At 55.8% G+C, this 26,345-nt stretch overlaps 1 protein-coding gene across 1 annotated transcript; it reads right to left on the bottom strand.

Annotated features, from left to right (window-relative positions):
* Window positions 1-2,443: 2,443 nt before the first annotated feature.
* On the bottom strand, window positions 2,444-24,116 carry SYT12 (synaptotagmin 12). Its single transcript, XM_044259802.1, has 8 exons — window positions 24,089-24,116; window positions 17,649-17,708; window positions 13,982-14,175; window positions 11,018-11,410; window positions 7,885-8,100; window positions 7,122-7,242; window positions 6,094-6,227; window positions 2,444-4,466 (listed from the first exon to the last, which is right to left on the bottom strand). The coding sequence occupies exons 2-8, from the start codon at window positions 17,680-17,682 to the stop codon at window positions 4,293-4,295; spliced, it is 1,266 nt and encodes a 421-aa protein (XP_044115737.1). The 5' UTR covers window positions 17,683-17,708; window positions 24,089-24,116; the 3' UTR covers window positions 2,444-4,292.
* Between the last annotated feature and the right edge of the window lie 2,229 nt (window positions 24,117-26,345).

Raw genomic sequence — 26,345 nt, 5'->3', positions numbered from 1 at the left:
TGGGCGGGAGCTCCTGGCTTGGGGTGTGGGGTGCTCACGAGTGGCTGGCAGATGGGGGAAGTGGGTGCAGGGGGTGGAGTGGAACTTCAGAGGTCCTGTCATGCCCCTTGGAGTGGCTTGGCAGGGTACACAGGCTCTTTGCTCCTCATGCTTCCCTATGTGCCATCCCGTTTTATCTCGAACCCAGGTCCCAGAAGGTCTGTCTTTGGCCAGAACCCTTCCACCCAAAGCCCGGACCTCTTGTTTACGGAGCATCTCCTGAGTCCTGGACACTTGGCATGTATTGCTTTATTCCCTCCTATTACGTATAATTCTTATCCTCCTTTGACAAGTAATGAAACTGAGGCCCAGAGAGGACAGATGATTTGCCCAAGATCCCACAGCTGGTGAGTGGGTGAGCTGGGATTCTAACCCAGGCATTTGGGGCTGAGACGCACGGAACTCCTGAAAGTCAGAGGTGTGGGGGGCCTTTAGAGACCTTCCTGATCAACACATTTATTCTTCAGGCAGGGAAACTGAAGCTCTCAAGAGGAAGGGACCTGTCGCACAGTGAGAAAGCTGCAGGCCTAGTCTGCGGCAGTCGGAGCCCGGAAGAGCCTCTTCTCCCATTTCCGTCTGTCTGGGCTCCGTCAGATCCATTCCGCTCCAGCCACCATTTAACTGGATGGAGCTCAGGGCTGGGAATGCAGGCCTCTTGTCCTCGCCTCCTCTCTCCGACCTGTCATTATGGATCCTGGTGGGTGGAGTGAGAAGGTTGGTAATGGGGTGGGAGGGGCAGAGAGCGAGGGGGCCCTGCGGCCCAGTCTCAGGTTTATTTAGCCTTTCCGGTTGTCACTTTGGGCATCTGCAGGCACAGATGGCTGGGGCAGGAGAGAGGAAGCGAAGGTCTGAGCGGCTGGGGGTTGTGGGCGGTACAAGGACGCAGCCCCGCCCCCTGCAGATGTGGGCAGATGGAAAGGCACCCTCAACCCGTGTTGAACCTCACTGTGGACCAAAGAGGCAGCTGGGGCAGGAGTCACTGTCCCCACTGCAAAGAGGCGGAGCCAGTGTGGTCAGGTCAGTGACCTCCATACCTGTCCTCTTGGATGCAGCACTGCCTATCCCTGAAGTCTCCCCGACGAAGGAGGTCTGGGACTCTTGAGGCCGGCCCATGGGCGTAGGGCTGGGAGGAGGAAGAGGCAGGAAGAGACGCGGGTGGTGCGGTGCGGGCTCTGCCGAAGGAGCCTGACACCTCAGGACAGCTCAGGCTGGCTCTCACTGAGCAGGAGCTGGTGCTGGCTCACGTCCCCCCCTCATCACTTCCAAAGCTGTTCAGAAGGTCCCCTGCCTCCCTTCCCTGACCTGCGCCTCTGACCCTGCCCGGGACCCTCCGTGGCTCCTCACTGCCAGCCGGACCAGGACCTTTGACTTTACCCTGGAGCCATAAAACCTCCCCAGCTCCGCCTCATCTGGCCTCTCCAGCCTCCAGTGTCACAAAGGACACCAAGGAGTTCCCATGCCCAGAGGCCCCTCTCCCTCCTCCATTCGCATGGTCCTCCCTACTCTGCCAGGCTAGTGCTCCTGCTTCCACCTCCTCCAGGAAGGCCTTCCCTACCCTTCCACTCTTATCTCACCGGTGTCCTCTGTCCAGTGTTGGTGGGAGACGTGGGGGGAGGTCCATAGAAGCCTGCACAGTCGGGCTCTGTGGGAGGCAGGCCTCCTCAGAGATACTGGTAATTCCCACCTAGATCATCCTTTTATCCTTGGTACGATCTTCTAGAGCAGGGGAGAGACTAGAACAGCCTGGGAGAGTCGAGGAAGGGGGCAGTGTGGCCTGGGGGTTAAGAGCATGAACTTTGGAACGAGACAGCCAGAGCTTGAATCCCAGCTTTGAGACTTTCTGGGGCTGTGTGATCTTGGCATAGTTACCTTCTTTAAGCTTCCATTTCCGGTTCTTCAAAATAGGATGATAACTGAACCTCCCCCGGGGCAGCGAGGGTTACAGGGTGGCCCGCTGGCACCCGCATTCATTGAACGTGTGCGACCCTTCTCCCCTCTAAGCCTTTCTTTTGGCTCCCTTGTCCTCATCCTCCCCCAAATTTGCTCTAGCAAGGTTGACTAATTGGCCTCAATTTTTGCCCACTCCTGCCCTTTTGTGTCTTGTTCCCTGTTCCAGAAATGCTTTTTGGGCCTTGTCCTACCTTTCTCAACCCTATGGTTCTTCTTTCCCTGAAGACAGCTCAGTGACACCACCAGGGAGCCCTCCATGATATTCCCTACTGCCATCCTCCCTGCCAGGCCTGGCGGAGGGCCCCTTATTAGAGCCTCCCAAGCAGTCCGATGGCATTGCTCCTTGTGCTAGCCTCCCAGCCAGACAGAGACCTCCTTCCCTTCTGGGTACTCTGGGTCTGCTCAGAGTAACCCACACAGAGACCAAGTCCCTATTCCTGGAGTAGAGACAAAGGTGATTCGGGGCCGAGCAAGGCTCCCCAGAAGCCCCCTCCTTCCTGCCCCAGCTTTATTTTGGTTCTGGAATCATTCCAGTCAGCAGACTCGGTCCCCACCGTGCCCGTCCCGGGTCCACAGTCCACATTTCATGCAGTTAGAGGGAGGGAAAGAGGGGGAAGAGAAGGTGGGTGTAAAGGCTTGCCTGTGCTGCCGAGCCCCTGGGGCAGAAACGGTCAGGGTCTTCGCTGTGCCCCTGGCCTCTGTGGCGGGCCATGCAGACCTTCCGGTGCTGGCCACAGTTCTGCCTCCCGTCCCATGACTGGGCTCTCCCAGAGGCACTGGGGGTAACAGGTTGGGCCTAGGTCTCCATAGCTCACCAGGGCCTGTGGCAGCCCCAGAGCCCCTGCGCTGACCTGTGGGTGGCCCCGGGGAGCGGATGCTGCTGCAGGCCACCCTCCCCACCCCCACCCCTCAGCTGCCTGCTTCTCACGCACAGGGGCTGTCCCAGCCCGTGACAGCTGGAGAGTGTGCTCTCTCCTCCTCCAGCTGGGGTGGGTGGTAGCCGAAGCCCTGGTGGGGGGTCAAACAGTCCAGCCCCTTGTTTTCTGGTCAGGATCCCCCCAGGGGGCCAATCACACACCAGGGCTCCTCAGGCCATCAGGCTGGACAGTCTGGAAGCCACGACGTGCTTGGAGTCTGCCCCTGCTCACGGCTCTCCTCTCTCCCCCCAGTTTTCTCCAGATGGAGGAAGGCGCCCTGCTCTCCTAACTAACCCCTTGCCTAAGAATCTCAGGGTTCACTTCTGGAACTTGACCTAGGACCCCCAGTGCCCCCTCCTTCCCAGTCTGGCATTCAAACCCTCCCTTCTCACCGCCGCCCATCTGGATGCCCCTTGACTTCCCCTCCCTGCCCCTGCCCAGGCCACCCCTTTCCTGCCATCCCTGCAGTCTGTCTTCTGGCCCCACTACCCACCGGCTACCCACAGGCTGAGGCATCTCTCTTCCCAATAGGGTGTGGCCTGGAGGTAGAGAGCCAATGCCTAATCCAGTGGGGACCAAACGCAGGGACCTGGCTCTGGGCCTCTCGGGACCTCTGGGCCTTGCCAGGGTTATGGATGGAGGGAGCAGATTTCATGGAGCGTGATTCCGGAGTCAGCCTGGTCTCCTGGTCACTTCTCCTGCCCAGAGAAAGGTCGTTGTGTCCACTCCAGTAGGCTGAGGACAGTTAGTGACAGGGAAGTTCCTGTCCCTGCCTTGCTAGGGCTGGCTGCCTGCATGAGACACACTCTGTTCTTCTCCTGTCCCTCAGGGCATGGCTCCCACCCTGTCCTCGCAGCCCCCAGAGCTCTGCCACGGTGGCATTCAGCACTGAGCAGATCCCCAGGACTGGGGAGTCTTGTCTTCCCGACATCCTAAGGACCGAGTCCTCTTCATGTCATGTCTGTTGGTGTCTAACACAGCATCTGGCCCCCGAGACTCACGCGTTTCCCCGTACATGACCCCGCTTAGCACTGGTCTCCCAGCAGGGTGGGATGTGGAGAGCCCTGAGAGGCCAAGCCGCAACGCCCCAGGCCGAGGGACAGGCTGGATGGGGATCTCAAAGTGGAAGCAGGATGAGCCAGTGCCAGGCTGCCTTCCGTGGGTCGTGGCCCAGCCCCAGCAGGCCCTCTGTGGGAGAAAACCTTGGGTCCCTAGACACCTGGCCAGGCCCGCTTCTCCACTGCAGTCTGGACAGAAGGACCAAGATGGCTCATGGGGGCTCCGGCAGGGGACCCCAACATCCATGGCTCCTGCTGGACGAGGGAGGGGCATCAGAGCTGAGCATGGGCCAGGCTCGGTGCCCCCCCCGGCGCATCGTGCCAGCTGCTAGTTTCGCCGAACGGGGTGCCACATGGACACGGGCCTGCGCAGAGTGGCCAGCATCTGGTTCCAGTGCGTGGTGCCCATGCCGCTGGCGGACGGCCCAATGATGACATGGCCCACGTTGTCCCCTCGGCCGTCGCTGCTGCTCTCAGCCACTGTCACACGGAGAGACAGGTCCTGGGGAGGAAGTGACATGGGGCTGGGGACAGGGTGCCAGGCCCCAGCAGGGGGTCAGGTGTGGCTCCCTGAATCCTTAGCCCCGATCTGTGTAGCCCCCAGCTTCTGTTGCTGTCTCCCTACACAGCGGGAGTGCTGGACTACCAGGTTCAAATGCTGGCCTCCCCACGCGCCTCGCTGTGTGACCTTGGGCTCTTCCTACCTTAGTTCCCATCTGTGAAATGGTAATCCTATTAGTTCCTACCTGTTCTGGGGGGAAAAAAAGGTTAAAATGTGTCAAGTGCTTAGAACAGCCTGCACACGGAGCATTTTAGATGTCTCATTATTCTTAATATAATCACATGTTGGACTCAGAGCTGAGGAAGGAAAGAATGTGCTTGAGATCAAAGTGGTTGAGCTTGAAACTCAACCCCACCCTGACCTCCTACCTCCTCCTCCTCCTCCTCCTCATGCTCCCCTCTCCCACCTTCCCTCCTGGTCCCGAGAGGTCTCCCCCACTTGGAGGCTGTGGAATAGGGACACTGCGGCCACTGGGGGTGGGAGAAGAGGGGGCAGGTGGACAGTCTGTCCTATGAGGGTGGCCGGAAGGCAACACCAGCGTCAACCAGCAATGCTGGGACGTTTGCCTGCCTTGGGGACTCTGGGAGTGAGGCCGATTTCTGGGCTTTCAAATTCAGGGGGGCTGTCAGAGTAGGCGGGTTCCCACAGCCCCATGGATGAGGGGCAGGTTTCAGCTCAAGGCACAAAAGGCCATTCTCACTGTCAGGGATGCCTAGGGACAGAAGGACATAGTGGGGGAGGTGGTATGCTCCCCATCCTCTGCCAGCAGGGCCACTGGTGAGGCACAGGCCATATCCTCTGTAGCCCCCCAGGTTTGGTCTGTGGTATCTGTAAGGGGGGTGGGGGGGAGGGCGTGGTCTCCCTGGATCATATGACCTTCTGAATGCCACAGAAGAGCAGGGCCTCTGCTGGTAGCCTCCAGAGAGTTAAGGCCAGCACTGTGGGCCCTTGGCTTAGCCCTGGCTCATCTCCAAGGCCTTTGTTGCTCCTACTGGAAACTGTCTTAATTTAGCTCCCCCCTCCTGCAAAAGCCTCCCCTGACCACCGAAGTCTGGCATGCTCTTGGTGGATTAAGATTGTCTGGGGAGGGATGCCTGGGTGGCTCAGTTGGTTAAGCAGCTGCCTTCGGCTCAGGTCATGATCCCAGGGTCCTGGGATCGAGTCCCACATCAGGCTCCTTGCTCGGCAGGGAGCCTGCTTCTCCCTCTGACTCTGCCTGCCTCTCTGTCTGCCTGTGCTCACTCGCTCTCTCTCCCTCTGTCTCTGACAAATAAATAAATAAATAAATATTTAAAAAAAAAAAAAAAACAAAAAAAGATTGTCTGGGGACTTTCTGCCTGTCCCTTGTGAGCACCAAGGAAGCAGCGCCTGTGTCCCCAGCACACACCATAGGGCCGGTAGCTGGCGGGTGCTCCATAAATGCCTCACCACTAGAAAGGTGAGGGCTGGAGGCAAACCACTGGCATCTGCAGGAGCCCTGAGACGCAAGGTCGGTGTGGCTGGAGTGGCCCCAGAGACCGGGGTGACCAGCCCTGGGCTCCCACTCCTGAGCCGGTCCCCGCCTCACCTGGAGCACAATGGCCGGCACCGAGAAGATCATGGCTTCGTTGAACACCGGGTTGGGGTCGTCCCTCTTCACAGCTGTCTTCTTTTTGCTCATCTTCCTCCCATCCTGAAGCAGGTACACCTTGACAAAGGGGTCTGGGGGCGAGCGAGAGGCGGGGGTCAGGGCTACACTCCCTTGGCATAGGCCTGCCCAGTCCTAGTGGCCCACTGGCTCCACATAGCCAAACCTTCACGGCTGCTACCATCCCCTGCCATCCTGCCATTGGGCCTTTAGTTCTTTCCCATTTTACAGATGAGAAAACTGAGGCTCATGCATGAATCAGGAGAAGAGCCGGGCCTGGGGCTCAGGCAGCCCGCCTCCGGGCCCTGCACACGCTCCCCGCCCATGGCGCTCGGCACACTCTGCAGACCCACTACTTCTCATTCTATAATGAGCACAGACGTCAGCCCTGAGTCACCCTGCACCCGTTCTGTGGAGCCTGACTTTGAAATAACAAGTCACTCACTGCTTGTCACCCTCCACCCACTGGGTGTCCTTGCTGTACCCGCCTGGACCCTGGATTCCCCCTCCCCGCCGGCTCCCAGCAGGTCAGGCTCCGGACCCCCAGCCCTCTGTTTCCAGTTCTGTTCCTGCAGACGGTGGGAGGCAGCAGGTCCTGCCCGGCACCCAAACTATCCTGGGGGCCCTGGGTCCTGTCTGGGATCTGGGACGCAGCCCAGCTCCTCATGAAGTCTAGTTCTGGAAAGCAGGCATCCACCTTGGTTTCTTCCCCATGCCCCAGCCTCCTGCTCAGACTCCCGTCTGCCCCTCCCGGGGGTTCCCTGCCACCCTCGCTGCGCTCAGCCTTCCACAGTCAGACTGCTTTCCCCGCTGTGCACGGCTCCTGAGCTCAGCCAACACCAGGGGGTGGAGGGGCCAGGCGCTGTACCCCCACACCTGCTGACGCTCCCGGGGGCCCCCTGCTTAGCAGCTGGGCCACCGCTCCCACCAGCCCACACGAAGGAGCCGGGCAGCTGGCCAGGCCTTACCTGCTGTGGTCTTGTCATTGGTCCAGATGAGATTTTTGGCTTTCACCACCACGACCGTGAGGCGCTCAGCTGTTGGGAGGTAGCTCAGGGACAGCAAGATCTCACCCACAGCATCAGCAGCCTGGAGGACACGTGAGTGACTTGAGGGGCCCCGGGCAAGGCAGAAGCTTCCTTCTCCGTTGAGAACTTGTTGCTCCTGCCCTTCCACCAGGCACTGGGCCAGTGGGATTGAGAAAGGGACCCCAGTCCCCCATCCCATGAAGGGTGCACGATCCCTCCCTCCTACAGGGAGTGGGCCCTGCCTTGGAAGGAGGGCCAGAGGGCACCTGTCAAATGTGGCCACCCAATGCAGGTAGGGTCCCTCCTTCCAGCCCATGGAAAACATTCTGTGGAGTAGCACACAGAGGTCCCAGCGGACCAGGACGGGTAGACCATTTGCTTGAGTAGCAGTGATGGTCCCCAAGCCATCCTACGCTTATAAAGGTAAACAGCAGCTCGGCCTCTGTCTGCAATGACTCCCTTTAGCGCCGGAGCACCTCCCCAGCAGAAACCCTCTAGGAGGAGAGCGTCTGAAGGTTTGGTGGTTGGCGCAGGCACCAGCGGTGAGAGCATGTTCATTTCATGCAGTAAACAGTTTTCCTGAATGCGGCACAGGCCTCTTTTTCTCATCCCCTAAAGAACGGTGGGGTGGGGGCTGTTATGGACAGCGGGGTCTCCCCACGGCAAGAGGCATGTGTGACCCTCTCTCCACGGGCGGACTGACCTTGTTCTGGTCCTGGAGGTAGAGCCAGCCGCTGAAGGGCTGCAGGGGGAGGTCGAGTACCGAGAGCTTCAGCTCGACCACGCCCGTGCTGACCTTCCGCTCGTCCTCATCGATGCCAAACACAGAAAACCGCAGGCTCTTCTCCTCCAGGGCGGCAGGGTCCAGGGGAATGGAGAACTTCTCATCAAAGAAGATGGAATAGGCATTCCTCTGGATCTGCAGAGAGAAAGGGACACGGAGGGAGCTCTGACTCTGGGGAAGGGGTGGCAGTCAGGGGCCTGAGAAGCCATGGTGGGGAGAGAGCACCGGACAGAGAGTCCAGAGGCCTGGGCAAGCGCTGTGGGTCTGCTGCGCACCAGCCCTCTGCCCGGCCCCAATGCCAATTCTTCCTTTGGGGGTTTAGCCCTGAGGACTTTTTTTTAAGGTGGGCTCCATGGCCACCATGGGGCTTGAACTCATGACCCTGAGATTAAGAGTTGTGTGCTCTACCAACTGAGCTAGTCAGGCACCCCAGCCTTGGGGATTTAAAGGCCCCCATCTTCCTCTCTCTGGTGGCCAATCTGGTAGCCTGGCATTCGAAGCTTCCATAATTGGACACCAACAAATTCCCACACTCAGTGCCCATGGCTCCATAAAACCCTTGTGATATCTGCTGAACTGGTCTCCTCTTTCTTATACCAGTTCAGGTCCAGCTCTGGGCCGGGAAGTGTAGTAAGTACAGAAAATCATGGAGCTGCGAACCACTGATGTCCCAGCCCTTCAGAGCCTGGCCCCGGATGGCCTGAACGTTGTGGGGTGGATGGATGGATGGATAGGTGCACGGATGAATGGATGGAGTGACGAGGCGAGGCTGGGCAGACTCTGCTTCCAAGACCAGTCCTGCCTGGTGGGTGACTTTGGCCTCCTCCCAGGAAGCTGTGGGCAGGCCCCCTGGGAAGGTGCCCTAGCGGGCACAGCTCCTCTGTCCACTGGGGGCTGCCTTAGTCACTGCCTGGCAATATTCAGGGAGGAGCTCTCATCCCTGGAAACTTGCCTGAAGCTGGGGGGTTGCCCAGCCTGGGGGCAGCCACCTACTTGCTGGGACTGGCTGGGCTGCAATGCTGAGAAGCCTGCCTTCTCAGGAATAAATCCGCCAACAGCTCCAGGTGCACTGAAGCATACTCTTTGGTCCCTGCCTGGGTTGTGGGAAGGTTCCTCTGCCACTGCTCCCTGGGAGCCACGTTCCCCAGCCAGTTCCCTGCTTGAGGATCTTCATGGACTCCTTCCCCTGTGGGATAAAGTCCACCCCCTGATCTACTTTGGCCTCCAGGCTCTTCACGATCTCCCTCCTCCTGCCAAATGAGCCACTTTGCTGTCCCCTGCCTGCAGGGGCTCGGGTTCCCTGACCAATGTGCATTCTCTGTGTGTTGTGCTTTATGAGCACATGGGGGGAGGAAAATGGGAACTCCAGGGCTAAGTCCTGGATCTCCGGCTCACTTGCTGGCGTTGTGTTGGGCAAAGCACTCTCTTGAACCTCTTCATCTGTAAGATGCCCTCGGTCCATCCCACTGGGGCTAATGAGAGAGTCACAGATGTAGGGACTTGGTGAACCAGATTCTCAGCACACACCAGGCTGTGATGGTTCCCATCCATCAATGTCCGCCCTCAAGGAAAGTGTCCGGAACCACCCAGGATCTTCTAGACAGTCCAGGCCATCGGCAGCCTGGATCCAGGCTCAGCAGGGACACTCCATGGTCCTGAGATACAATCTATTGTATCCCCTCCTCAAGGATTACGGTCCCCATTTGAGAGATGGGGAAACCGTGTCACAGAGAGCTTACGTGACTTATCCAAGGTCATGCTGCTAGGAAGTGGAAAACTGCTGTTGGAACCAGACAGTGAGCTTTTAGGGTCTTGCTCCTCACCACCCTCTGGACGGCCTCTCTTGGGTCCCACACGTACTGGGCTGTGGTCAGGGCCCAGGAGTGGGGGGGGGGCGTGCGGGTGGGAAAGGGATGACAGTGTCCACCACAGAGGGACAGTCAACTTCAGCGTGGTAAGAGTGACTGGACATGGGCCTTGGTCCTGCAGGCCCGCAGGTTCCTCCTACTCCAGTTAGAGGCCACGGGGCGTCTACCTTGCCCACAGAGGACTCCCAGCCATGGCGTCTGGAGCCCTTTTACCCCTAATCCAGCCTGGAGGGGAGTGTGTCTCATGAAGGCTTTGCTCCCTCCTGGCAAAACAGAGGGACCCTTGAAAGGTAGCCCGGTGTGGGAGGGTGCTGAGTGTCTCCCCCAACTCTCCCCACCCTGTTCTCGACCCCAGGAACTGACCTCCATGGGCTGATCGACAGGCTCCCTTAGCCTCTGGCTCCTGGTGGAGTCAGACAGGGGAGTCACTCAAGGGAAATCAGAGGTCAGAGGTGGGGTGCTTATTCCCTAGGTCCTTCTCTGCAGTACTGCTGTGGTCTGACCATGTGTGTCCCTTGACCAAAGGGCACAGAGCCTATCAATGTGGCCCCCTCCACATGCCTTTCTTCCTTTGGGGCCAGTAGCCTCCCCTTCCCCTTATCTCTTCAGAAAAGGGAGCCACTCCATCTTTGAGGTCGCCCTATACCCCACCCACACCATTGTTTTGTGTGTGTGTGTGTTTTTTAAAGATTTATTTATTTATTTTAGGGAACGGGGGCAGAGAGGAAGACAGAGGAGCAGAGGAAGAGAGAGACAGAATCCCAAGCAGAGTCCCCGCTGAGCGTGGAGCCTGACACGGGGCTCGATTCCACGACCCTGAGATCATGACCTGAGCCTAAATCAAAAGTCAGAAGCTCAACCGACTCAGCTACCCAGGCGCCCCTCCCCACATGATCGTTAACAGTCCTATTATTGAGCTTCCTGCAAATAAGCCAACTTGAACATGTCATCGCTCTTCTGCCAGGACCCTAAGCTGACCCAGGGGACAGGAGCGGAAATGGACAATTACCACACACTGGGCTGCTGGGGTAGGACTGCCGAGAACCGCGCCTGGTCCTCAGGTCCTTCAGCTCTGGGATTAGCATCTAAAGCTGCCCTGTGGCACCCTCCTCACATCCAGCCTGGCCCTGCAGACCCGCCTGCCCGGGGAGGACCCCCGAGAGCCCAGAGCGCACCCCACTTACCCGGGAGATGCCCACGATCTGCTCGTCGGGCAGCAGGCTGACGCGCATAAAGCAGGACTCGAAGCCGGCTTCTTCCCGCTCCAGGAGGTCCTTGCCCTGCAGCACAGCCACGTGGAGGGTGTGCGAGGCCGCGTCGTAGTCCATCCTCACCTCCACCTGGCCCAGCGTGAAGTCCTGCCCGAAGGTGTTGCTCACGGACGAGATGGAGTTCAGCGAGTCAGCCGACTGCGACTTGTGGAGGGTCCCATAGGGGGCCAGGTCCAGCTCCCGGCCCATCAGCTCCAGAGGTCCCAGCTCACTGATGGTCTCAAAGGTGTCCTCAATGCTGAGGCTGCCTTTGCGGCTGGGTGGTCCCCGCATGCTGGCCCGTGGGGCATTCCACGCAGGCACTCTCTGGGGGTGAGAAAAAGGGACACGGGAGCCTCACAAATGCAAAGGCATGGTCTTGTGAGCCTGGTCTATTCGAGGCACCTCTAGTTCCCCTTTTGCAGGAACGATGCATGCCTTAGTCAGGTGTTTTTAAAGATTTACTTACTTATTTGAGGGTGAAGAGAAAGAGAGAGAGAGAAGAGCACAAGCAGGGGGAGGAGCGGAGGGAGAGAACATCCACGCAGACCCCCACTGAACATGGGGCCTCGTGCGGGGCTCGATCTCACAACCCATGCGATCAGGACCTGGACCGAAACCAAGAGTCCGACGCACAACCAACGGAGCCCCCCAGGCGCCCCAGGAAGGTCCTCGCTTAATGCTCTTTTGTGTCACTCCGTTTTCTTTCCCTAACCACGAGGAAGAAAGCTTTTTCTCAAAATGTTTAGTGATGCAGACTGAGTTCTGTACATAAAGATGTTCACTGCAGTAATGTTTATGAAAAGCGGAAGTAGTTTGCAATCTAAGTTTCCAGCGCAAGGGCAAGTGGTAAGAATACTAGGGCAGAGCTGTTCAACAGATGATCGAGAAGCCTCAAAGGATGTTTACCAAAATGTCTACAAAAGGGGAAGTCTTCCAAGTTGGGTAACGTTCACTCCAATATTCAAAATTTTCTCTAAATTGACCTTGGGATTTGAGAACACAAAAGCCTTTGTGCCATGAGCATCTCCCAAGGTGTTGCACAGTCTTCGTTACCATAATTTTTAATGGGCTCCCAACCTGTCATTGAGTGGATAGCTGTGATTTACTTTACTGTCCCCCACTGCTGGACACTTACGTTGTTGTTTATTTTTCACGAAGAGAGATAACGTAGCATCAAAAAGCTTTCTTAAAATCCTAGCTCAGAGGACACGGTCCTTTTGCAAGCGGTTGACCTATGTTGTCAAAATGCTTTTTGGAAAAGTTGTGCCAAGGTACAGTCCCCCCCAGAAGAATGGGAGATAGTCCCCTCACACCCCAAATGAAAGAGTGTACGGGGCCCCTATCCAGTAACAGATTCTGGCTGTGTTCTCTGGAACTTGTCATGTTAGAAAAATTCTCTGCCAAGTATCTAATGATGAAACATTCAGCAATATACACTGAGAGCCCTAAAAAATTTTTGTGCTCCCTGACACAGGAATTCCACATCAGGGCATCCACTCAAAGTACATAATCCCAAATGAAGACAAAGTTTTATATATAAAATATTCACTGCATTATTTATAATGGCACTTAGGAAATCATGGCACATACATAAAAAGGAACCTGAACTGGCCATTAAAATGATGTTTACGGGGCCCCTGGGTGGCTTAGTTGGTTAAGCATCCGACTCTCTGTTTTGGCTCAGGTCATGATCTCAGGGTCGTGTGGAGTCTGCTTAAGACTCTCTCTCTCCATCTGCCCCTCCCCCCTGCTCTCTCTCTCTCTAAAATAAATTAATAAATCTTTTTTTAAAAAATGATGGTTTATGACGGGGGCTCAACAATATAGGAAAATGTTTTAGCTGTGAGATAAAAAGAGCAGGGTATAAAATTTTATGTAGAAATGACACCCATTATATAAAAACTGTGCATGGAAAGAAGACTGGAGGGTATATTAAAAGTACTGGAATGAGGGGTGCCTGGGAGGCTCAGTGGGTTAAGCCTCTGCCTTTGGCTCAGGTCATGATGTCAGGGTCCTCGGATCGAGCCCGCATCGGGCTCTCTGCTCAGCAGGGAGCCTACTTCCTCCCCTCTCTCTCTGCCTGACTCTCTGCCTACTTGTGATTTCTATCTGTCAAATAAATAAATAAAATCTTAAAAAAAAAAAGTACTGGGGGACGCCTGGGTGGCTCAGTTGGTTAAGCCGCTGCCTTCGGCTCAGGTCATGATCTCAGCGTCCTGGGATCGAGTCCCACATCAGGCTCCTTGCTCGGCAGGGAGCCTGCTTCTCCCTCTGCCTCTGCCTGCCTCTCTGTCTGCCTGTGCTCGCTCTCTCTCCCTCTCTCTCTCTCTGACAAATAAATAAATAAAATATTTTTTTAAAAAAAAAAGTACTGGAATGAAATCAAAATGTTAGTGGTTAAAATACAGCTCACAGTTATTTGCCCCTGGGTGGTGGCATGTGGGGAGAGGTTTTCTTATTTGTATTTTCCTGTAGTTTTCACAGGATGGTTTTTATTTTATTTTATTATTTTATTTTTTAAAAAAGATTTATTTATTTATTTGACAGAGGGAGAGAGAGAGAGAGTGCACAGCAGGGGGTCAGCAGGCAGAGAGAGAGGGAGAAGCAGGCTCCCCACTGCACAGGGAACCTGATATGGGGCTCGATCCAGGGATCATGACCTGAGCAGAACGCAGATGCCCAACCGACTGAGCCACCCAGGTGCCCCATACAGGATGGTTTTTTAAATTGAAAGCATTCATTCCCTCACTAAGTGTCCTCTGGTTTCGCACCACTGGGTTGTGGTGGAGACACGGAGTGGGATAAGGGTCCCTGGTCACCAGAGGAAGTTAACCAGGAGAGAACAAGGGACTGGGGAGGAAGGGGAATGCGGTCTCGAGAGAGTGGAAACCTCACCTTCTGCTTGGCCTCCGCATAGGTCTCCCCGTACTTCTGCTGAAGGTACCTGTAGTCGTAGTTTGGGAACGGGGAGGGGTTGGGGAAGCTCCCCGATGTCCAGAGCTTCCACAGGCTCACAGCTGCAATTCCCAGCAGTGCCAGGGCCCCAGCAGTGTAGACACCCACCTCCCAGCCAGGGGGGCTCTTGATGACTGCAAGACAAGGGCAGCCTCTCATTAGTAGGCTCTGGGGTTCCCCCGTGCTTATAGACTCCCACCCAAGGAGCAGGGGTTTCAGCACTGACCTCCTTATTCACTGCACAAATATTTGCTGAGCCACTACTACGCGCCAGGCTCCATGCAGGGTGCTAGGGGATCCAGGATTGAATAAGACATATGTACGTTGTGATTTCTACTTCCATTTCCTTTTCTACAAAAGCATCCATTTCTACCAGAACAGGATGGCGGTGGGGACTAGCTTGGCTAGATCAGATGAAGAGCTGTGAACGATGGTTAAACATTCCCTAGGCTTTGAACAAATAGGGTTATTTTCCCCCTTTTGAGTTCTCTGACCTTAGAGCCTTCAAAAGGCCTCTTGCTACCAGGTAATCAAAGCCACTTTTTGAGGTCTGAGGGAAGAGGGAAAGGGTTCGGGGAAAAGAAGAAATGACCCCATTTTTGCCTCACCGTCATGTAGAACAACCCAATGTCTATCAACTGATAGACGGATAAATAAAATCTCCATCCACACAACAGAATATAATGTGGCAACACAAAGGTCTTGGTTGCAACATACATCTTGCAACATATATGACCCATGAAAACGTCATGCTAAGCGAAAGAAACCAGACACCAAAAAACACATGTTGTAGGATTCTATTTACATGAAATGTCTAGAATAGGTAAATGCCTACAGACAGAAAGTTGGTTAGTGATTGTCTAGGGCGACTGGGCGGCAATACAGGGTTGCTTTGGAGAATGATAAGCAGATTCTCAAAGTTGAAAGTGTTGATGGGTATAAAATATGTTAAATCCACTGAATTGTACGCCTTAAGCAGGTAAATTGTATGTGAATTTTATCTCAATAAAGCTGTTATAAAAAAAAAAAAAAAGGCTCAGCCAGGAGTGAGATGTAGACTTCCGGCTGTGCAGGGCTTGGGGACAAATCCAGACACTTAATGCTCTCTCTCCGCTGATAAGTAAAGAACTTTCCCTATCTGAGCCTCACTGGCCCCAGACATAGTAACAAACTGCCCCTCACCTGTGTTGGGTGAGCTCTCTCCTATCAGAAGTGACCTTCTGCCGGCAAACATCATTCTCTGCACCATTGTCAGGGCTGCTTCTATGCTCAGTTCAAATGGGGAAACTGAGGTGCACAAAGGATAAAGAAATTGCCCAAGGTCACAGAGCCAGGTCCTGGGATTTCAACTCTGCCAGCCAGACTTGAGAGCAAGCAGGAGTCACCACTGCGCCACCCAGCCTCCACCCAGCACAGCTCTGAAGCAGCAGGGCGGAAAGAGTTGGGGAGGGCATGTCACGGGTGGAGATTTATCACTGCAACGTCTGTTGAGCACCTACTGTGTGCGAACACTGTGGAGGGAGTCAGCCCCAGGCTCAGTCCCTGTCCTTAAGTAGCTCACAGTCTAGGGAAGAGAGAAGTAGACAAATAAATAGACAAAAACGGAGTGATGAGCACAATCCAGGAGGGCTTCCTGGAGGAGAGACATCCAGGCTGAGATAAGAGGGAGGAGCAAGAAATGTGCCAGGCCAAGGTGCCAGGGACTGGGAGTTTAGGATGAGAAGAGGAGAGGGCGTCCAAAGCCCGGAGCATTCAGAGTGCCCAGTGGGGGAGAGAGAGTGGGGCATTTGGGCCTGGGGATTTCCTTGCTACCCCTTCCCTGAAGCCAGGCTGTCCTGTGCTGCCACACAGTAGCAGCAGTCCCTCTGGCAGTGGGAGGCCTCAGCCTACCCCTGCTCTCCTGAGACCCGCCAACTCTAGCCAGAAGCCAAAACACCAACGCACTCTGGAGAAGAGCAGGGCCGGCCTGTACCCCGGCATTTATCCAGCACACACATCCTATGAGCTCCCGACCTCCACCTGCTAGAGGAGGAGCTCTGAGGCTGGGAGAGGCTGAGAGCCTGCCCAGCCACCAGCCCAAGGCCCTGGGGTAGGAAACATAGAGCCTCACCAGTCTGAGCTGGAGCCTTCCCACCCAGAAAATGGAGATAACCACCCCGCCCGCCCCCCTCCCCCCCAAGCAGACGGTCCCGCCCTGGGGAATTTATCTTGCGGAAAAAAAATCCCAGGAAGTTATATATCTGGTGTGAATCATCAAGGCTGTATTTATAACCTCAGAAATCTGGAAACAGCCTGCCGGGGTCACTGGGGCCCGGTGGTGCTAACTAGGGAGGGAAATACCACTGGCCTTTGAGAATGGAAGTCATTAGGATGTCACGGTGGCAAAGCAGGAGGATGTGTCACGCATTGTCAGAAGAAAAAAAGATGAATTCATGACATGGTCCAGCCACACAGTTTTGACGTAAACATCACACAGCCTATGGACAAGGGCGGGGCGGGACCAGGGACAGATGAGAGGGGCAGGAGGTCAGGACGGAGGAGCTGTGAGCAAACCCGGAGTTCTGACCTCTGTTGACAGAATATCATTTGTGGGCTAACCAAAACCACAACAGAGATCTACAGAGGGCCCCAGGCGAGCCCTGAAGAGCCAGGAAAGTTCTGGGAGTCTGGTGAATAAGGGATGGCCTAGGAATGGGCCTGGTAAACTGGAGAGTGAGGGCACACGTAAGAAGCTCTGGCCCGGGATGCTCCAGGGATGGCTCCCAGCAGGGCCAGTGGCCGTGGGGGTGGGCAAGCAGGTGGGCACTGAAGTCTGAGGTCCCCGTGGATGATGGGCAAGGCCACGTGGCACAGCAGAGCCAGGCTCCCCTGAGAGGGAGGATCCCAGGGGGCTGAGGGCCTGAAGCCAGAGTCCTGGTTGGCAGAAAAGGGGGGCAGGAGAGGAAAAGCCCCAGGACGGTGACGCAAAATGATGCCTATTAATGCGAATTTGTTTATTCATTTTATTGCCTGCCAGCCTCGGGGGTATGGGGAGAATTCCCGAGGGAAGCGAGTGCTCTGCTGGGACCAGAAATGAGGAGGAGGCAGCAGCGGCGGAGTGGCAGGTAATAAAAGCTTTCTCGACTGTCGGCTATTTGCCAGGCCCCTGTCCAGCACTTGTTTATAGATTAGCCACTGAGACCCCAGGAGGTGGGGGGCCGAGGAGGTGTTGGCGGCCTGCCAGTCTGGAGCTAGATCTGCCTCTGGGACATCCACACCAGTCTCAAGGGCTTAGCCAGGCGGAGGCAGGGAAGGACTATGGGCAAAGGGAAGGGCACATGCAAAGGCCTGTGTTGGCACTAAGCTCGGTCACTGAATCTTCCCAGCGGTCCTTGAGGGAGGCCTCACTGCCCCCATTTTACAGATGAGTAAGTAGAGGCCCAGAAAGGTTTTTGTCACTTGTCCAAGGCCATGCCAGGTCCTAGCCCAGTGTCCCCAAGGCTGTGTGACTTTGGGCAAGTCCCTCTCCTTACTGCTAAATTAGGGCCATTACTGGCATCCCACTGACACCCCCACCCTGGGCCTTGTGGGAGGGCCCGGTGAGGTGACAGCTTCTGCTGGGACTCACCGCTCAGGTGGTATTCAGCCACATCCATGGCCATGGTGATGCCTGCTGCAGCAGCCGGACCTGCAAGGGGAAAGACAGTCAGCAGAGGGGACTTTGGAGGGCCACCAACCCCAACCCTATGCCTTGACCTCCCTGATGCCCGTGGGCCTCACATTCACCTATGAGGAGAGCTCAGCCAAAGGTAGGCTTTTAAATGGCATTTTCTTTTTTTTTTTAATTTAATTTTTAAAATTTTATTTTCAAAAAAGATGTTATTTAGGGGCGCCTGGTGGCTCAGTGGGTTAAAGCCTCTGCCTTCAGCTCAGGTCATGATCCCAGGGTCCTGGGATCGAGCTCCGCATTAGGCTCTCTGCTCGGCGAGGAGCCTGCTTCTTCCTCTCTCTCTGCCTGCCTCTCTGCCTGCTTGTGATCTCTGTCAAATAAATAAATAAAATCTTTAAAAAAAAAAGTTATTTATTTATTTTTGCAAGAGAGAGCATGCACGAGCTAGAGGTGGGGAGTGGGGAGAAGGGGCAGAGGGAGAAGCAAGCTCCCTGCTCAATGCCAGGAGCAGGGATAGAACGGCCTTGGAACGAGCCAAAGGTAAACGCTTAATCCAATCACCTATTAAATGGCATTTTTAAAAAAAATGGTGTTTAGGGTGCCTGGGTGGCTTAGTGGGTTAAAGCCTCTGCCTTCGGCTCAGGTCACAATCTCAGGGTTCTGAGATCAAGCCCCGCACTGGGCTCCCTACTCAGCAGGGAGCCTGTTTCCTCCTCTCTCTCTGCCTGCCTCTCTGCCTACTTGTGACTTCTCCTTCTGTCAAATAAATAAATAAAATTTTTAAAAAATGGCGTTTAAAGCTCTTTCCAACCACTCTAAGACCACCTTAATTTCCGGATTGCAAGATAAAAATGCAATATGCCCAGTGACATTTGAATTTGATTCATTTTTAGTATAAGTATGTACCAAATATTGTATGGGACATACTTATACTAAAAAAAAAAATTATTCATTGTTTATCTGAAACTCAAAATTTCCTGGGTATCCTGCATTTATATTCACTAAATCTGGCACCGCTACCTCATTTCCATCCTACCAACCCCATCCAACCAACATCCTACCCGCAACTGTTCTTTGATTCTTTGCTACTTATAGCGTGGGCTTTTAGGGTGTTTGCTAAGGCTTACTTCAAAAGCTTTTGTTTCCACTGGAAAGGCAAGGCTGCATTTCTGCAATATTCTATTATCAGTCCTTTCACTGCTCAGGATGGTTTCCTCCCCACCCCACCCTCCAATTCCAAGTTTTATGAATGCTGAAGGTCTGACTCAGTTGTTCTAGAAAGGTCTGGGAGTCATACAAGCCATTACCTGAACCCCAGTGACTGCTCATAATTTTATTACTGCGTTGCTGAGAAGTACTTTTGTCTCACAGACATGAGCTAAGGGAATGGACAAGGGAGGCTGGGATAACCCTATGGGCCTCAGCTCCAAGAGTCACGGGAAGACAGGACAGCCCCACCCCTGCAGAGGTGGGGGCAAACAGGTCAGGGTGTTACTCGCCTCCCACCCCACCCCACCCCACCAAAGGCCACTGTTTTTTCTGTTCCCGCAGGAATGCCAACCTAGCACTGCTGGATCTTCTGGCTTTTCATGACTTTATTTTATTTTATAAAATATTTTATTTTTAAGTAATCTCTACGCCCAATGTGGGGCTCAAACTTACAACCCTGAGATCTAGAGCTGTAGACTGTACTGGCTGAGACAGCCAGGGGCCCCAATCTCTGGGCATTTTATTTTATTCTATCTATCGATCGATCTATCTATCTTCTGGCTTTTTCAAGAAAAGCCAGGTAGGGGCGCCTGGGTGGCTCAGTGGGTTAAGCTTCTGCCTTTGGCTCGGGTCAGGATCCCAGGATCCTGGGATCGAGCCCCACATTGAGCCCCACATCGGGCTCTCTGCTCAGCAGGGAGCCTGCTTTCCCCTCTCTCTGCCTGCCTCTCTGCCTACTTGTTATCTCTGTTTGTTAAATAAATAAATGAAATCTTAAAAAAAAAAAAAGAAAAGCCAAATACCTGGATTTTTTTTTAATGTGCAGTTTCTTGATTTTTTAAATGTTGTAACCAATTCACAAAAAAATGTGAACACTGTTCAGCCACAGGGTAAAAGGCTCCCAGACTGTGGCTTGACTACCCTCTTTGCAAACCCTGGATAGATTCTGTGGGTTCCCTTGGGGATTGGAGTCCAATCAGAAGTTAAGCATTTTCTTGAATCCTGGGGTTCTCCCCAGTCTGTGGCTCTACAGCCCAGAAGTCTGGTTCGGGACGGGGTTATCCAGCACATGGGCGAGTGCCAGAAGCCCCAGGGCAGGAGGCCTGGAGAAACAGGGCAGGACAGAGCCCTGGGGCAAAGCTCTGTCAGGTGCGGGGACAGCTCCTTGCTCCCAGCTCTGCTGATGGTGATCCAGTGAGATGTGGGTCTTTCATGGTGGTAGAAGGGAGGCTTCTCCCGGAAGGCTTCACTTATGCTGACCCGAAAAGGGAGCTCACTCCTGGGACCCTGGGCTGTAGACCTGGATGACAGCCTCGCTGAGCACTCCGTAGGCCCGAGAGCATGATTCTAAGCATTTTACTTATACATGACCTCATTTAATCCTCTAACCACCCCAGGAGGTAGATACTATTATCATCTCCAGTTTGCTGAGGAAGAGTCCTGAGGCCCAAGGGGAAAATCATTTGCCCAAGACCACACACGGCTAAGAAACCGGTCCACCCAGACCCTCTGGCTCCATACGCCTAACCTCCGTGCCTTACTGCAGATGGGCACATGGTTTCAAAACTTTCCTGAGAATGTGCAGGCCAAACCGGTCCCTGTGGACAAGTCCAAGGTGGCCCTAGTTCCTGGCAGAATGGGGTCTGGACACACCAACACACATATGTTAAGGGGTACACACCTGTCCCAGCCTTGCTGGGAATCCAATAATGCCATCAGCTTCCTTTCCTGCTTACTTGGCACAAGCTGGCTTCCAGAGTGAGGCTCCATGGGGATAGCCAGTGCTAGCGTGGACAGGGTACACCCCCGCGGCAAGTACCACCTGGTATGGGACAGAACCCCGTATCTGCTGTGCCAGACTTAGAGCAGTGGAGGGGCCGCCAGCCTCCGAGGCTGGTCCAGCTCCAAACCCCAACTATCACACAGCCCACTCTTCCCACACCCCTTGCCTGGGAGGTGTAGTTTCAGTGAACATGTGGATGATTCGAGGCACACCCAAGCCCCAAGTTTCTGCAGTGGGCCCCAGAGAGGTGGCAGAAGTCTGACCGAATCTGCCTAGACGGAGGGAGGGAAGGAGGAGAAAACTGGGCTGGGGGAGGAGGTGGGCAGCCTGAGCACAGTTCTGAATCTCAGCTCTGCCCCCTGACTAGCTCTGAGCCTCAGTCGTCCCATCTGTAAAATGGGGCTCATGACTGCCTTATCGGGGTGCTAGGAGGGCAGACTAAGAAGCGTAGTCTGGCTTGGTAAACGTTAGCTGCTGTGGTTACCAGCCTGACAATCGTCCCAAAGGCCCCCTAACTAAGCCCTCGTTTGAGCAGCAGAATCGTGTGGGCAGTAAGCTCAATTTACAGCTTCACTTAAAAAATGAGGAGATCTGGGGGCCGGTGGGTCGGTCTCCCCTGACTCCTGCAAAAATGCCAAAGCTGGAATAGAGTAGGCTCTGCCCCTTGGGACGGGGCGTTTGTTCTTCAAGCCCAGCCCCTCTCATCCCTCCATTCAGTTCCAGAACCTGCTGGCCCCTGGAGCGCATCTCCATTCATGGGCCTGGTAAGCAGGCTCTTGGATGAACGGTGAGAGGTTTAGAAAGGTTCGGGGATTTGCCCAAAGCCGCACAGCCAGCAGTGGGAGAGCTGGTCCTGGGTAGCCACGCCTGCTGCCCCATCCGGTGCCTCTTCCACTAGCAGCCACAGCCCCCAAGGACTTCACAGGTGTCTTCCCCAACACCTCCCACAAGACCCCTATGGGATATCCTATCATTAACCTCGGTCCACAGAGGAGGAAGAAGAGGCTCAGAGAAGGGCAGTAAATTTGTCCAAAGTCACCCAACCAGGAAGCAGGGAGCAGAGACTGAGCTAACCGTGCAGTGAGTGTCCTTCTGCATGGCTTTCCTCCCTAGTGCTGGCCCCCTCGCCCCCCTCATCTCACCGACTACAGCCTCTGGCAAGCAGGCTCCCACCTCCGCCTGGCTGGAGGTCCTCTGGGCAGAGGGGCTGCGGCTTCAGCCGTCTGCTGACAAGGCATGTCAGGAAGCCAGGGCAGCCTACGATAGAACTCCCCCGAGCTTCTGATACAGAGGAAATGGGCACACCAGGGATGAGCCAGAGCTGCCCCAAACTCACACCCGACCTCCTCAGATCCACGTCCCCTTCCTGGCACCCTTTCCCATCCATCCATTCTACTCATTCTGGTCCCAACCATCCCCCGCCCCCGGCTGAATCCAAAACTGCATGGGGCTTGCTCACTGGAAACAGCTCTAGGTTCAAATCCAGACTTAATCAGACCTACACGGCAGTGGCTCCCTACTGCTGCAAGCATCGGACTTCATACCTGCGAAATGCTCAGCACAGAGCCTGGCCTGGCCGAGGCTCGCGATACAGCCGTGATGCTTGGCTGGATGAACGGGTCCCTGTTTTAAAGATGAGGAAGCGGGGGCCCCAGGTCACTCAGCATTTGAGTAGCAACACTAGGACCGGCGCCAAGGTGTGATGGATCCGGGCCTGGGCTCTTGGCCGTAATGCCACCTTCTGACCAGGCCTTTCGGGGGGTGGAGGTGGGTGGGAAGAACTGTCACTGGCCTTACTGGAATCTGACCACAGTTGAGGCCCCCTCCTGGGCTTGTTGGAGGAATGGCTTTCCAGGAATTTTGTGCCTCTCCAGGGGAAAGGAGGCCCGTGTCTCTGCTCCCCCCCACCCCATTTCCTTGCTCACTGTGTCCCCACATCACATTTGTGGCTCACAAGATGTTGCCTGCCAGCACCCCCCACCCCTGTGGTTATCAGATATTAAGAAGGATTCTGATGTGGGCACAGGGCAGTCCTCGCCTCCCAAGCTGTAAACCTCTTTAGGATCTTTAGGTCTGAAATCTTTTTCAAGTGCTTCCCTCCCCCCGCCCCCGAAATAACCACATCCTGCTACCATCTCCCTAAAGCCTACAGAAACCGCAGGGCAGACTGGCTAGGGTAGCGGCTGCTGGCATCTACTGGATACCTACTATGTGCTGGGCACCGTACCAAGGACTCGCTGTGTTTTATTTCAGCAAGTCCCTCCCCGCTGCCCTCTGGGGGGGTGCTACTCTGCCCATTGTACTGGTAAGAAAACTGACCCGCCAGAAATGACTTGCCCAGCGTCACCATAGCTGACAAGACGCAGAATCCAAGCTTGAACCCTAGACTGGGAACCTGCTCTCTCCCTAGCTAGAGGAAGGCTCTGGATTTCAGAGTGGGAAGGCAGGGGGCTTAGGTACTTGTCTTGACCCTTCTCCAGACTGGCTGGGTTAACTTGGCTGGAACTCCTGTCTGTTTTGAGCCTCAGTTTCCCCATTTCTAGTAAGAAGCACAACAGAAGCTGCCCTCCAAACCTGCCCCCTCTCCTTAGCTTGGAGAAGGAGCTGACATTCCTGGGTGAAGGTTTCCCAGTCGCTCTGGGGTGGCCCCACTGACGGGGGAGGGGGGCACGCTGTCCTGCAGCCCTGGAAGAGGAATCACCAGGAGGGCTGGCTCAGGGCTCCTCCACCCACAGGCCTGGCTCCAGGTCCCCATGCTGGGCCCCACTCCCACCCCTCAGCAGCCAATTCTACAGTCCGAGGCCCTGAGACGGGGCAAGCTTCCTCTTGCAAAGAGCAGCAGTATCAGAGGTTCCCCAGAGCCTCCGGAAAGCCCCAGACCCAGGCCGTTGACGCGGGACGAGGCTGAGGATCCTCTCCCGAGCTCCCCGGGCCTCCCGGCGACGCGGTGCGACCTGCCTCTCGGGATCGGAGCATTTCCTGAAGACCCAGCACCCCTGCCGCGGGAACCCACCAAGGGTATATGGGGGCCCCCCGAGAGCCGGGGACTGAGCCGGAAGAGTCGGGAGAGGGTGTGAGGTGGGGCAGGGGGCAGTGGGGCCAGTCAGGACGCTGAGTGTGAAAGTGAGGGGCGCTCGCGCAGCGCGGGCGCCGGGGAGGCGTGTAAATGCCCGGGTGAGTCGCGTGTGTGCACACGCGGGACGGGCGTGCGGGCGCGATGTGATGCGCAGTGCGCGGAGTGGCCAGGCCGGGGAAGGGCGCCCGGCGCGCGTGTGCAAGCGCGGCGCGGCGCGGGTGTGCAGAGTGCGCGGAGGCCGGGGTCCGCGGCGCTGGCAGGGGGCGCCGCGTGCGTCCCCGCGCGGGACCGGATCCCGGTGGTGCGCGGGGGCGGCCGGGTGCTACTCACCCCGGCTCCGCGGAGGGGCCGCCTCTCGGCTCCCGCTCGGGCTCCTGGCTCCCGGCTCCCGGACTCCCGGCTCCCGGCTCCCGGCCGGCCTCCTGCAGCGCGCACGCACCGGCTCCAGGCCCGGCCGTCGCCCGCAACGCCACCCCTGCAGTGTCGCCCGGCGGCCCCTTCGGAGGAGCGCGGCGCGGGCCGGGGGCTCAGCCGGGCCGGGGCGGCGGACTGGAGCTGCGCCGCAGTCCGGGCACGCTCCCAGGAGCCCGCCGCGCGCTCCCTCGCGCTCGCCCGCCCCCCTCCCGCTCCCTCTTTAATTTAAAGTGACAACCCCGAGCGCTCTCTCCGCTCCCGGGAGCCACGCGCCGCTTCCGGGGTCTGAGCCCAAAATCCCCAAGCGCACCCGGCAGTCCCGGGAGGTTGCCCAAGGCTGAGCGCAGCCCCTCACTTCCCAGGTCGGGGGACGAGGATCGGGTGGGGGATGTGCTCTCCAGTGGTTTTGAGAGGCAGGCGGAGTACTGGACGCAGAGTGGGCAGGCCCGGGTTCCAGCCCCAGCCTGCGGCGCCCCAGGTTATCCTATTCCCTTTCTGGGCCTCAGTTTCTCTTCCCCTAAAACCCGCCTGATACTGCGCGCCTCCTAGACACTGGTGAGAAAACAGGTGGAACAGCAGGAGGTTTCCCAAGGCGCTGAATGGATAATCATCCCTCCCAACGAGACTGGGCTTTTGGGCAGGCCAACATCATCTCCATGCTCACAATGACCGAATGGGGTCGTGGTCCCACCATTTTTTAGATGAGCCGGCAAGCTTCAAAGAGGTGCAATGACCTTCCCAAGGTCACAGAGCCAAAGGTCAGAGCCAAGACTTGAACTTATATCTGTGTGACTTCAAAGCCCATGATCTTAACCTCTTAGAGGTCGTGCTTTCCTCCCAAAGGGATGAATGAATCATTCAGGAGCTATTTATGACGCCCCCGCTGGACTCTAGGCAGAATGCCAGGTGTGGGCGATCTTCCTTGTTCCCAGAACAGGGGGACAGGTCCCCACCCTACCCTCGCAGTCTGGCAGGGAGGCGCGCACGCATCAGGAGGGGCCTGGGTGTGTGTGGGAAGATGCCACCTGCCATGGGCACAGTGATCAAGAGGGCAGGCCTGGTGGGCACCTGGGAAATCCTGCAGGAGACCCGGAGGACCTGGTATGAGGTGAAGAAGAGGGGAGAGCATCTCAGTGGGGGAATACGTGTGTAAAGGCAGCAGTGGTTCTCAGATCATCTATCCTCTGGGTCTTTGGGGCTGAGAGTAACCTGTGGGCACTGACCTCTCAGTAGAAGGCAGGTCTGTGCTAGGGCCCTGGGGTGGCTCAGTGGGTTAAGCCTCTGCCTTCAGCTCAGGTCGTGATCTTGGGTCCTGGGATCAACTCTGGCATCGGGCTCTCTGCTCAACGGATTGCCTGCTTCCCGGCCCTGCCTGCCTCTCTGCCTACTTGTGATCTCTCTCTGTCAAATAAATAAATAAAATCTTTTAAAAAAAGAAGAAGAAGAAAAGAAGCTGGGTCTGTGCTGGCTTTGTGGGGAGGGGACTTAGCCTAGAAAGCAGGACCCTGGGGAATCAGGGATGCAGCTTCACCGGTACCCACAGGGGGCGCCCTCGTTTTCCATTCGCTTTCTGGGTAGCACCTGGGGCCCGGACTGTGGGCTTTCACTGCTGTTTCTCATTTAACTGACTCTTCACAGCCACCTGCAGCTTTGGAATGATTGAACCCATTTTCCATGAAACATCATCAGCCTAAGAATAGTATCTTCTTAGGACATCAAAGCCTGAGGGAATGACAGGGCTCCTGGTTTGGGAGGGAGTGATGAGTTAGACACGCCATCAGTGCATAAAAGGGCAACACTGATGTGGGCTTCTATGAGAGAAGCAAAAAGCAGAAGTTGAGGCTCATCGGGTTCTGGGGGCTGATGCAGGAACTGGAGTGAGCTTGGAAGCAGCTCTTGTGGATTTCATGCGGAAACCCCCTCCCTGAACAGAAGCGCGGGAGCGCTCACTGTGCACCGATGTCAGGGGCTGCGAGTGCCCGTCAACAGCCAGGTGTGTAAATGCCCGGGGGCATAGTCACGTGGCAGGTGCACAGCAAAGGGAAAGAAAAACTTTGGCCCCCCTGCAACAAGGTGGGTGAATCTCACTGGCAGGTGATGCCGAACGGTGCTTATAATGTTGAGCGAAGGAAGCCAGACACAGAAAACAGAGCTGAATGATTCCATTCATAGA

The sequence above is a fragment of the Neovison vison genome, chromosome 7, assembly GCF_020171115.1.
Source record: "Neovison vison isolate M4711 chromosome 7, ASM_NN_V1, whole genome shotgun sequence".
Classification (NCBI taxonomy): domain Eukaryota; kingdom Metazoa; phylum Chordata; class Mammalia; order Carnivora; family Mustelidae; genus Neogale; species Neogale vison.
The sequence above is the reverse complement of the archived record's forward strand: the minus strand, read 5'-3'. Positions and strand labels throughout refer to the sequence as shown.